Source organism: Buceros rhinoceros, unplaced genomic scaffold, assembly GCF_000710305.1.
Source record: "Buceros rhinoceros silvestris isolate BGI_N320 unplaced genomic scaffold, ASM71030v1 scaffold9669, whole genome shotgun sequence".
NCBI classification, from domain to species: Eukaryota; Metazoa; Chordata; class Aves; order Bucerotiformes; family Bucerotidae; genus Buceros; species Buceros rhinoceros.
Window position 1 is genome coordinate 75,102 of NW_010429912.1, and position 11,985 is coordinate 87,086.

Genomic DNA, 11,985 nt, shown 5'->3' on the forward strand with positions numbered 1-11,985 from the left:
TTCCTTCTTCATCTTGTCTCAAGCATGGGGGGAAGGACTGATAGGAACCTGCCAGAAACACTTGAGCTTAAGAAGCCCACTTTCCTCCTAGTACATTGTTGTATGGTTCTCTACAACCTCCTCCCAGCCCCTCCATATCTCCTGCAGGATAGCTCATGTCCAGAATTCAGGGCTGTAGTTAAGATAAAGTCATGCATTAGCCAATGCTGTACATAAGATTCTCAAAAAAAGAAAAAAGTTGTCCCCTTGGTCTCTGTCCTCTCTACCCGCTCACGCATCCTCACAATTAACTCCTCCTGTTTCTTTTTTAACTGAAGTTTTCAACATGTCCTTCCAGATGGTTATGGGGTAAGGTGGCCGGAGAGAGCCGGGCCGGAAACGAGTACCCAGGGGAAGAGGGAGGAAAGGATGGGAAGCAAGAAGGGAGAGGAGACCATCAGAGAGCCTTCTGAAACCCAGCAGAAGGGCTGGCAGCAGAAAATGCCAGGGGACAGCAGAGGAGAGCCAGATCTCCTGTCATTGGGGGGAGCAACAGGAGAGTAACTGATTATTATAATTATTTGTAACCCCTTTTAGAAGGGAAGAACTAACTGACAGTGCCATTTATTCCCAAGCATTCTTCCCTGATAATACCCTTAATACAGCCTGTTCCATCACTTTTGTGAGGCATGTTTTTCATCTTCAAACTCAATTTCATTTATTAGAGACTTCGCTGTGTGTGGCACAGTGTGCACACAGCAAGTGCAACAAGGATTTGTTTTAATTATTATGTACTACCAGCAGATACAGCGTGTTTGTACCAGTGGGCAGAAGGGCGAGGAGGGGGTGTTATCTATTTTGTTTCTGTGTCACGTATCACAACTGTAAAGTGACGGGGCTTTCTGAATCGCATTTTAAATATGGAACTGGGATGTTTGGTGGCTGTCAGTGCTTTGTGCTGGCCATAGCACAAGGAGAAAGTCTCCAACCAGTGAGCACTCGTGTGGCTGCAATAAATAGTCTGAGATAACAGACACCTCTCTGAAGCTTTTGTTAGAAAGTCAGCCAGAGGACTCTTCTCTGGGCAGTGACTAATGATATTTGAACGCTGCTCCTCATGCACATGTGATAATATATAGGGGCTTTTTTTCAAATTGGAATGAATTTGTTGTAAGACGAGTCAAAATATCCTTTCAGCTGGGTCTTTGAAGAAGGAACAGAAGTTGGACTCAGAAACCATGTTTTCTAAGCTGACTCCAACCTTTTTTATTTTTCTACACTGGAAAATTTTCCTTTCCTTTGCACAGAAATGAGGAGGACTTCTACCCTGCAGCTCTATGCTACCCCACTGGCTTTCTTCTCAGTGGTGATGTAGGTGTGAAAGTATAAGCTGGACCATAATTTTCATTAGAATAAATTATTTTTTGAGGAAGTATGCCCTTTTTCTTTTTTTTAATTTGACAGATGGAGCCATTGTAAGTGTGTGCTCTGTTACAATTGCCTGCTGTGGATGGGAGCAATGTAGAAACCTGGAAGATATTGATAAATCAGAAAAAGTGTAGAATGAAGAAGCAGAAATGATGAGAAGCTTGAGGAATTGACTTTGGAAGGAAGACATGGCGAGAATAGTCTTGAAGAATTTGTGTATTTTCTTACTACTTGCATACAGCAGCTTTAAGACTAGGGTCAATGTTGTGCGCATTGAGCTGTGTAGGAGGCAGAGCTGGGACTTGCAGGAGACACAGCAGCTTTTGGTGTTACAGGAGGATAAAATGCGGTGACACATTTTCATCTTCCTAATGCTGTTGCAAACATAAGCTTTAAGGGACCACTTATGGTTAGGGCTGCTACCAAGTTTCCTGGTGTCCCTGGAAAGCCCAGAGCTCTGAGGATGTCAGCGAGATTGAATGGATCTGGGCTAATGTAAAGGTAACTGAGAGCTGGATTAGTGAACATTATTTCCTGGGCTGTGTTTAGCATAAGGTGCCTCTGCCGGTGGTGGGGAAGAGCAGATGTTGCTCCACTCCGCAGTCACAGAGTTTTGCTGTCTGAGCTCCGTGTCACATCTAAAGACAATTATCAGTAGTTCCTACCAAATAATAATGCAATGTGTAACAACTCTGTTGAGTAATATTGGTTATTAACCCTTTCCTCACAGCAGTTAAGGGAATTTGTTAGAGGAATGTTCTGGGGTGCTACAGGTATGTTAATGTCAATACCACAGAAGATGTGATCCACCGCAGGTGGAGGTAAACTTCTACTAATTTCCATCTAACTGGCGCATGTACTAGTTGCAGTGAAGTTACGGTAGTGGGAGCTTCATCATACACTGTACACAGCAAAGGGTGTGGGTTTGGGCCAGATCTTTCTGTTCCCAGTCCATGAGCCACCTTGACTGGAGCAGTTGCCTTCATATATCTAGTCATCCTTTGCAGGAAAACAAAGCTCTGTAAGATCGTACTTAGGTGCTTGTGAGCACTCACTGTACAGGGTTATTTTACTGAACTCATCACCTCTTAAAACACAAACCCTGGGGAGACGACACCAACATATGGATTCATTGGACACCTGTTTAATGGCAACAGAATCCACCTAACACTAGTAATACTGTGTCAGGAGCATTGGTGATACAGGGTCTTAGTACGTATTTACCAGCCTCAGGCACGAATGTGCATATGTTTTAAAGAAGATAGCATCTGGTTATTAGAAAACATATTTCTGTTGAATTTTTGACTGCTGAGTAGTGACACAAAATGTTTCTTATTATTACAAAGTAGATGAGTTTATCTGGCAATGCTGGTGCTATTCTGACCATTTTTAAAAAATGCTTTTAATATGAGTCAAGCAGTTATCTTCCTCTGGAAATTCCTGTGGAAAGGCGTTGTATACACTAGAACGGTGACATCAGAATTTTAGTAGAACTGTTAGAAAAAAAAATTAGAATTTCCTTTGGAAAGAATGGCATGTTGCATGAAGATTATGTACACGTGTGCATGTGTACAAAAATCTTTATTTTGTCTGATTTTACTTCAAAATTATTTTTTTACTGTTCTTGTGAGGAAAAACTAACAAAACAAAATAAAACCTAACTGTAATCTTCCAAGAGAACAAAAAAGTCATTTCAGGTGGTTTTGATCAGTTTGAGCAGTGTATGTTTTAGAGAGAAAATCCTGCTGTAAATGAAAAAGGAATTTTATTTTCTTTGCCCATGTTCAAGTTAACTGATGGAAAGCTGACGCTGTGGGTTAATATGATACCAAGATGGCTTGTTCTTAAAAGAAAGAGTGAGGACTATTTCCTCCTTAAAGACCTCTGATTGCCCAGCATGCTTGATCAAACAACTTGCTCTGAATGACAAATTCCTTGTTGTGCGCATTTTTGATAATACAGTGATTTGTCTCCTTGGGTACAATAGTCCAACTCCCCCTTCATTTATCAGTGGGGAATCACAATTCAGCACTTCCTCAGGCTGAGGTTTGGCACTCTGTTGCGCAGCTGCAGGCTCTGTGGTGGAGGCACCCCCTCCCAGCAGCATCTACACATTCCTCAGCGTGCATTTCATAGCACTCTTTGGTACCTACTGTATTGCTTCTTTTAGAAATGTAAATGTTTAAGACAACAGCAGACAACAGAATTTTGTCTGCTCTTGAGATTTTAAATTCCTTGTTTGCACACAGTCTCCTTTTCCTCCTTACTTCTGTGGTCTGACTTTGTTCTCATCTTCCTATTTGACTAAGAGGTGGTGTTTCAGCCCTCAACCAGCACTGCGCTCCAGAGCCTCAGTCATTCACTAGAAGAAAGTGGTCAACACACACTGACAGATCTGTGGTCCTCCTGGTCTTAGCATTTGCTCTAAATGTGTGAACTGCATGAAAAGTTGCGGTCCCCAGGGAGTAGTGCATGTTTGTGTAGTCCAGGGTAACCACCTGTAGCGATACCATTTCTTAAAACGCTGCAGAACCTCTGCAGTTGTTTATCTCTTATCTCATAGTTCTGCCGTATTTCCTCGGTACGCCAGAGCCTGATGGATTTGTGTCGCTAACTCTATGTATCCCAAATAAGATACCATCTGTCCTGAGGAAAGCAGAAATCTCTCACCCACAGAAGTGGAGGGTGAAAGGAGGTGGAAGACAGGGCATCCTTCCCCCTTTTTGGTGATCGATCACAGACCCTTAACCGTATTGAATACCTGGGTGCTGCTGTCAGTCAAGACATTTCTGAAGAAAGCTCATGTGTAAGACAAAGTGGAAAAGCATACAGTCTGGTCAGGATATACGCTCTGATAACTTGTGAACACCATCACATGCCCTCGTAACCACAAGCTCATGGGCAGTAATTCCCTCTTGGCATGCAGCAGGGCAGGGCTTTTCCTCTGCTCGCAGCTTACTGAGAAAGCCATAGCACATCTGTTCGGTGGCTTGAGCCATTGAGCATTCTTTGCATAGCCTGCCTGGATAAGCTGTCACTCTTCATTTTTAAAACATTTCACAGCAGAGGGTTAGCCTAGAATGGAGAACCTCTTCTTAGCATCATCTCCAGAGGCCCCTTTGCTCACAAACACATGCTGCATAAGGCTGCCACCATTATGGCTTATGTCAACGGGGGATCACGTCCTCTCTGCTGCAGCAAAGCACACCGGATTATCTACCCTCCATCAGTCAGCTGCTGGCCTCTGTTTTGCATTTATTATCTAGATCAATGGTTTTATCCGTTCTTCCATGCTGCCTTTCAGGTTTGAGAGATGCTTTCTAGAACATTTCCTTTTCTTCAGACTCTCTGGAAAACTGATTTTGCTTATCCTTTTGAGAAGAAGTTGTCCTCCTGTTTCTCTGACTGTTAAACTTTGTGGCTGGGGATAAAAGACAGAGTATGTACACAAAGGCTCTCATTAGCCTGGGGATGCTGATTTCCTTAAGCCTCATTGATAGTCCACCAGGGAATGATCCAAAGCACTTAAATTTAGCTTGCTGCTCTGAGTCTCCCTTGAGAAGTCTCTGTCTCTCTCCACTGCCATTACAGATGACTACATTGATAAATATTTGTCTTTATGAATACTTCCTTGTTTGTTTGATCTTTAAGAGGGTGCATTTTTCTGTTTCTTTTGTTTTATACTGTGTGTTTTCTATGCTGAGCAGAATCCACCAGATTGGGGGAGTGGGCTGCTTTGTTAGCATTATTATATTTTGACGTTTGGCTGGTTGCATTTTTAACCTATGAGTCAGGAATTTCTGTCACAAACGTCAGTTAATATGTATCTCATCCGCGTGGAGTCTGAAAGTTATGGTGACGCTTATGGTTTGGTTTCACTACATACTGAATTCAGCAACAATGTTTTGGGTTAGAACAGCCCAGATAATACCTGTTAGGACAGTTAGGGACATGGCTAGATGATGCTTCCTATAAACATTGCCCATAGCCCTGCTGCCACTTGATTAAACTGCTCAGATTTGGAATACAAACAGCAAGTGCTTAAAGAGCTTTGACTTTTTTTTTTTTTTACGATTTATAAAAGTTAAAATTAGCAAAACAAAGCAAGAACATGCCATTCATCTCTCAACTACTGTCTCAATTGAATGTGCTGGCTGGTGGATGGTATTTGTGAATTTGTGAATATTATCACTCTTTGAATGTACTAGGTAAAAAGCCATTTCTTTATTTCTGTTGCAGTGAATTATTTCATAAAAAATGGTACAGACGATGTGTTACTGTGCGGCAATAGCAGTGATGCTGGGTAAGTTCTTTAAAAATGTCTTCACTTCTGGTTTGCTTTTGTTGTGCATTGGGTTTTGGGGTTTTTTTTGCTACATTCTCCTTCAGTTCTGTCCACTTCTCACCAGCATGCAGTAGATATTTCAGTCACATTTGATATTTTCAGTAGATATTTCTGACAATCATAATAGGAGAGAGGATAATGACAATATTGTGTGTAGTAGTACAATTTTCTGCACTGCGGGGAAAAGAAGTTTGTGTGTGTCACTTATTCAGGTCGAAAATCTTTGGGGGCCTTATTACAGTTCTTTTTCAGTATCTTTAAATTTCTCAGTTAAAAAAATAGTGAAAACTAAGTGACACTTTGGCTGAGCGGAGAGTATTTTAAAGGAAATGGAACAGGAATGGAAACAGAAAAGCTAGAAGGATTTAGTGTGATGATGAATTCCTGGCTTTTGGCAAAGGAAGACAAACAAATCAACAAATGCTAGTTGCCAGAATAAAATGCTTTGGAGATGGAAAGGTACTCTGTTTTGAGTTGTGATCTGCCTTTGTACTTGATACTTTTATGGACTACGTATGTTACGTTTTCTTATAACATAGGTGGTGGGGAGATCCAGAATAATTCCTGTGGTATACTAATTTACTCTGCCTAAAGGACTTTATTCATTTCCTTACCATCTTTTGATGCTAACGGTTCCTTCTGCATCCAATTCTCAGGGTCTAAGTGCATTGTCTGAGAGTGTGATTTTATTTGAGAGGTTCTCATGATCTTGATGGAGATGCAATAGTTCACATGGGATGGAGAAAGACGGTATCTTGTGTGGGCAGAGGAGATTATAAGCTGTACAAAGATTGTAGGCCGCTAGGAGTTGTAGGACAAGGAAGGAAAGACCTTAGAGTGGTGGGATGGTAGAGCTTTTGATCTAAATATGTGACAGTGTTTGAACCAGGGAGGTGGATGACCTAGGTCAAGTGAGGGGAGGAGGTGAAATGATCTGCTTTTGGAGGGAGATGTTTTGAATTGGTAGAACTAAATGTGGAAGACTGAAAAGAAATAAGTGTTTAAATTAGGAAGAATTTAATGTGAAAAGAGGTCTCTGTGCACAGGGAGACAGCAAGAAGATGAAGAGAAGATGAAATCTAAACCTGCTTGTGGACAGGAGCATGAGGAAAGCCTTGGGGACCTAGAGAGAGACACTTTACTTTCTGCTGCCACTATCTATATCTGTATTTATGTAAGACAAAGGGAAAACTGAAGTGTCAGCCTTCCCTCTGCATGTCTTGTGTGTCTGATCTGTATTGCCAGCCTAATTTCGACTGTAAGCTCCTTCGGCAAGAGGCCATGCTTTCCTCTTTCTTTGTTCCATGGAAGGTACAATGTCAGCATTCATTAATTAAGTGCTTTGTTGATCGTAATAATTGCATTTATCTAGGCTCAGGCTGGATGCCAAGACTATTGGGATGTTTCCTGAGAATCCCAGGATTTGGCAGTCTACCTGCGCTGGTGGACTTCAACCTTTGCTAGCCAACAGGCAATAATGTTGTGTAAAAAATGGTCTGCAAAGCAACAGCATTCTGCACATCACATTGTTCTCTCTGAAGGCGTCAACTGTGATGGTGGCTGGCTGCCAAGGTCATCAGCAAAGTCAAAAGGATTGATTAGGTTACAGGTAGTGTGTGAGACATAGTTTAGGCACTACTGCTTTGGAATTGTCCAAGTGGTGGGAAGTTACATACCAACCCAATATCCATGGAGTATTAATAGGCTGTATGTTTTTAAGGGTTGGGTTCTAGCAAGGCATATTAGCAGCTCCACCCTTATCTCCTTCCCTAGGAAGTCAATAAATCGTAATGTGTCAGCAAAAAGCCATGATTAGAGAAAAACTCCAGTGGAAGCACTATGCCCATGAAAGAGTCACAGCCTGAAAGAGCCAGGGAAGAACTTCCAGCTCTCATGCATAAAAAGAGGAAAATGCCACCCCCACACCTAGAGTCCTTGTGTTTGTTTTGATAAATACATCAAAACTATCAGTGTTGGTGCCAATAAGGGAAACAAACCCACTTTCCCTTTATGCATCAGTTCTTTCTTCTTCAGCCTCTTGCTGATGTTAAGTATTTAATACCACTGGGTAAGGTTCGGTTTTAAATGCCTAAAACCAGGGAATAGATATTCCTGCTTACATTGTTTTTTTTAGTTCAGGACTAGCAAGTGTTGTCTCATCTGAACATCTTGCACAGAGTTGCTGCCAGTCATCCGCTCCTGTTGTTTAGACATGAAGGTAATTAGGAAGATGATCCTGAGGCCTCAGGGGACTTGCAAAGTCATGTATTCCACCTGTTAGGATAGAAAGAGCATCGTTTACAGGCTGACATAGCTAACAGAGGGGATTTGTTTCCTTTTATCCTTCAATGGTCAAAGCCAAGAGCGAGTGTGTTCAATAGTAAAAAGCAAAATCTGAATGCATGGGACCTTAGGGGGCAGATTGTGCCACCGGATCAGGGAGGTGAGTTAAGGGTGAGCGGATGCATCAGTTTGTGGTTCTCCCATCTATCACTAATGAAAGAAATGGCGAGTGAGGATGCTTAAGTTGCGAACCCATCAAGGTATCAGGAAGGAGGGGTAGGGAAAGACAGATAGCAAGGCCACGCCTAAGTGTTCATAGCATTTGTGGAGCTTCCTTCTGCTCCCAGTTTGGAACATGGATCTATTAGTCTTTGGGGTATGCTGAAGACCCAAAGGAGATGTGGGGAAGGGTGGTGTCATGTGTGCACTCCTGGAGGGATTTGTTGTTAGAGTGAGCGATATCTATGTTGTGGCCAGGATATTAAATCTAAAGGTAATTGACAAAACCATTTTGGTCCATTTTAAAAAGCATGTTAATGACATTCTGAGGTTTGGCTGGTTGCTGTTATTATAGAAGAGTAAAAAAAAATCTAAATAAATCTACTATAGCAATTATTAGGTGATGAGACTCAGATGGTCTGATGTAAGAGTGTGTAGTGATGGAGACTGCAACCTGAGCTGGAGGAGTAGCAGGCCAAAATCAGCAGGGAAATGATCATCAGTGGATGCTATGTCACAGACAACCTGATTATCTCCAAGGTGGGGGCTTTATTACATTACTACTAGGGACTGTTTTCTGAACAAGCACCCAAACTGCCAATAAAACAGAAGGTAATGGATCTAGCTAATATTGATTCTGGTTCAGAAGGGATTTGAATAGATGTATGTCACTCAGCAGCAACACACATATCTCTAGTACTTTATCTGGCTGGTGGAAGAAAAAACATTTATTTATGTTTTTGTGTATGCTCAAGCAACCTCAAGAAGCTACTTTAAAAACCATGCTGCAGAGGCATGGTAGGAATGTCAGGGAGATGGCATGTTTCTTCGTTGCACAAGGACATATCTGTGGGGTTTCCCGTGTAAGGCCTTAGAAACTTTCTTCAGGATACCTGAAATCTGATTCCTCTTTATTTAATCAAATAATAGAATTCTTGCATTGTTTTTCATTTTGTTTATCCAACTGCATTTCCCCCCTTGATGTGCTGCAAGGAATTGTTTTGTGTTTACAAGGAACAAAGAGTCCAATGGAAACTATAGCTGATGTTTGGAGAAGAGAGAAAAATCAAGTGATTGTCATCAAAGATGTTGTTTGGTTCAAAGCGTAAGCTAGTGACACACGCTCGGTGTTTCACAACAAGCACATTCAGAGCACTACATTAATGGAAAAATCCTCTGTTCTGGGAGGTGTGTCACAGGTTGGTCAGACACGAAGCAGTGCCAACAGCAAGGCTCTTTCAACATAAAAAAATAGTGTATCTGCAGAATTCTTCATATTTCTAGAAGTGTTTCAGGGTTAAATTTGGTTGTTCTTTAGGATGTGGCTGCACTGGGATTTATTCAAGCTGGTTTTCTTTGCTGTTTCAGCTTCTTTGATATGGTTAAAACAAATGGAGAAAGCTCAGATGGTCTGATTTTCAAAGGGACTACAAATTCTATAAATTTGCTTTTCAGTTTAATTCCCAGTGTATAGCTTATGCAGCTTTGAACACCTTGTTTTAGCCCTGAGGATGATCCAGTAAAGATCCAGTACAATGATCAAATATCTGAAAGATCTTAGCTAGGGCAGAAGCTGAAAGCTACTCCAGCCTTTGTCAAATTCAAGTGTCTTAGCATGAAGTGGACTATTCTTTGCAAGGGCTGCAGAACAGCAGGTGACAGCAAGCAGCACCCTACACTGCCTGTAATCAGCCATCATGGGCCTTTTGAAGGCATCTACTCTATTGTGTGAAAGCGTTCTTTGAGGGCAAAATTACCACACATCCACAGATGAGTATTTATGATGATGGTGCCAAAGGGAAGGCCTGTAGTTGGTCACAATGCTTCAGGGTGTGCTCAGGGACCTACTGCAAGGACAAACCCCAGCACTCAGTGCCTGGCCCCAGGCAATGGGGCATAGCCAACACCAGGCAAGAAGTGAGGGAGCCTCCAAGGACCCTGCTCTCTGGAGGAGATGCAGTCCTGATCCCACCTTCAGAGCCAACGAGGCATCCCGCTAGAACACATCAGCAGTGCCCTGCTGCGATCGTCAGATCAAATCTCCCAGCGAGTGGCTGTGGGAACCGTTTCAGGTCAGGCCCTTCCAACCTGCTTCATGCCACCCACGCAGTTAAGGCTCGCTCCATCTCCATGAGCATTAACCATCCAGTTTGATGAGATGACCAGTACTGCAGAGTCCCATGTTTCCCCACAGAGTAAAGACTCACGGGGGCTGCAGCAACTTGGAATTACCCGTCTGTGAGAGAAGAAGATACGTTCTAGCTCTAAAGTGTTTCCACTTCTATCCTGTCGTAATTTCACAGGGACATTTTTATGCTGTGCTTAGGCTGCTATTTTTTCTTCCCTTCTGCCTGAAGGTTATGAAGAGCAATAGCAACAGAAAGGAAATTTGTCCATTAGGAGAAAGAGAAGCAGACAAGATGTACATAGAAAAGAAGCACACAAAACAGAGAGACTATCTTTGTTTTCACTTTCTCACTTGCAACTCCAACAGGGAGCTGACTTTCAGAAAAGCGTGCTTGTCAGTTGTGTCCCCTTTGGATCTCAAGGTCAGACAGCTTAGGCTTTTTTTCCCTTTCACATGATATGTCCCGTATATTCAGCTCACGGGCAGGAATAGTCTCTGAGCTCATACCGACAATGAAAGCACATTTACATTGTGTCTGTGCTGACATTACCAAACAGACTAGTGAACAGGAAGGAAAAGCAGCCAGTAAAGCTACTTCAGGATGCAACGAGAAAGCACCTTTGGCAACTGCATCCTAGTAACTGTTGCTATAGAAACTTTAGCTACCTTTATCCTCACTATGACCTTGATTTTTATTAACAGGGTACATTAAAATAATGTACACTGTGGGGCAAGATTCTATATGTTTTGGTAAATCCTGCTGTCTCCTGAGCTTATGGTATAGAAGGGGTGAAGGAATGACCATGTAATGCAGCGCTCCTCAAAGTTTTTGAGTGAGTCCTAACTCTTCCTAAAGTATCATCAAAAAAGAACCTTGTTTCCTTTTGTGCTGTGGCATTTTACTGAGATAATTAATACCTTAAAATTGCACGAGATGTCTGTTTTCATAGTCAGGAGTACCAAAAGCTCTACCATTTTAACGGTAGATTCTTCATGCCACAACACTATCAGCGTACTCACTACGGTACGTACCGTGATGCAGCACTTTTATCTCTCTGAGCTATGGCAACATTCCTTTGCCTTTATGCATCCTCCACATGGTGATTTAACGTCCTGTGCAAAGGCTTACCACACCCCTCAAGGGTAAACAAGAAACAAGCACCATACTGAGGAGGAGTGCTGCTCTCAGATACTTCTAGCAATGGTACTTTGCACAGGCAGAGAGCCTGGAACAATGTCTGTGTCCGCCAGAAGAATATGTCAAACAGCATGCTCTCCCACTGCTCTTGTTCCCCTGACCACCAGGAAACGTGCCCAGTAACACAACCCCGCTGCGCTAGAGACTGGGGAAGAGCCCCAGAGAATTATGTACCCACTCGATTCTTTTATTCTGCTGCTGGCACTCAGGACAGCAGCAGCTCTGAGTTTCCTGACGTCATCATCATCATCATCATTACTTGTTTTCTTAATATAAGAAGGCCCCAGATTCAGGCCATGGACAAGTAGAGTGAGAAGGGGCCTGGAGGTTTTGCGTTTCAGAGGTGCTGTCCATGGATGGGTAGGGTGAAGATAGTGCTCATGTGCTCAGGTGCCTGGGGAGCAG

The 11,985-nt window shown here is 42.5% G+C and overlaps 1 protein-coding gene across 1 annotated transcript in view; it reads left to right on the forward strand.

The window, feature by feature from the left end:
* Positions 1-11,985, forward strand: part of LOC104499353 (sodium channel protein type 5 subunit alpha-like) — a gene marked incomplete at its 3' end in the record, with an annotated part of 107,083 nt that overhangs the window by 34,761 nt on the left and 60,337 nt on the right. Inside the window, exon 7 of the mRNA XM_010142846.1 lies at positions 5,647-5,710. Coding sequence (XP_010141148.1) covers positions 5,647-5,710 — 64 coding nt within the window. The remainder of the gene's footprint in view (positions 1-5,646; positions 5,711-11,985) is intronic.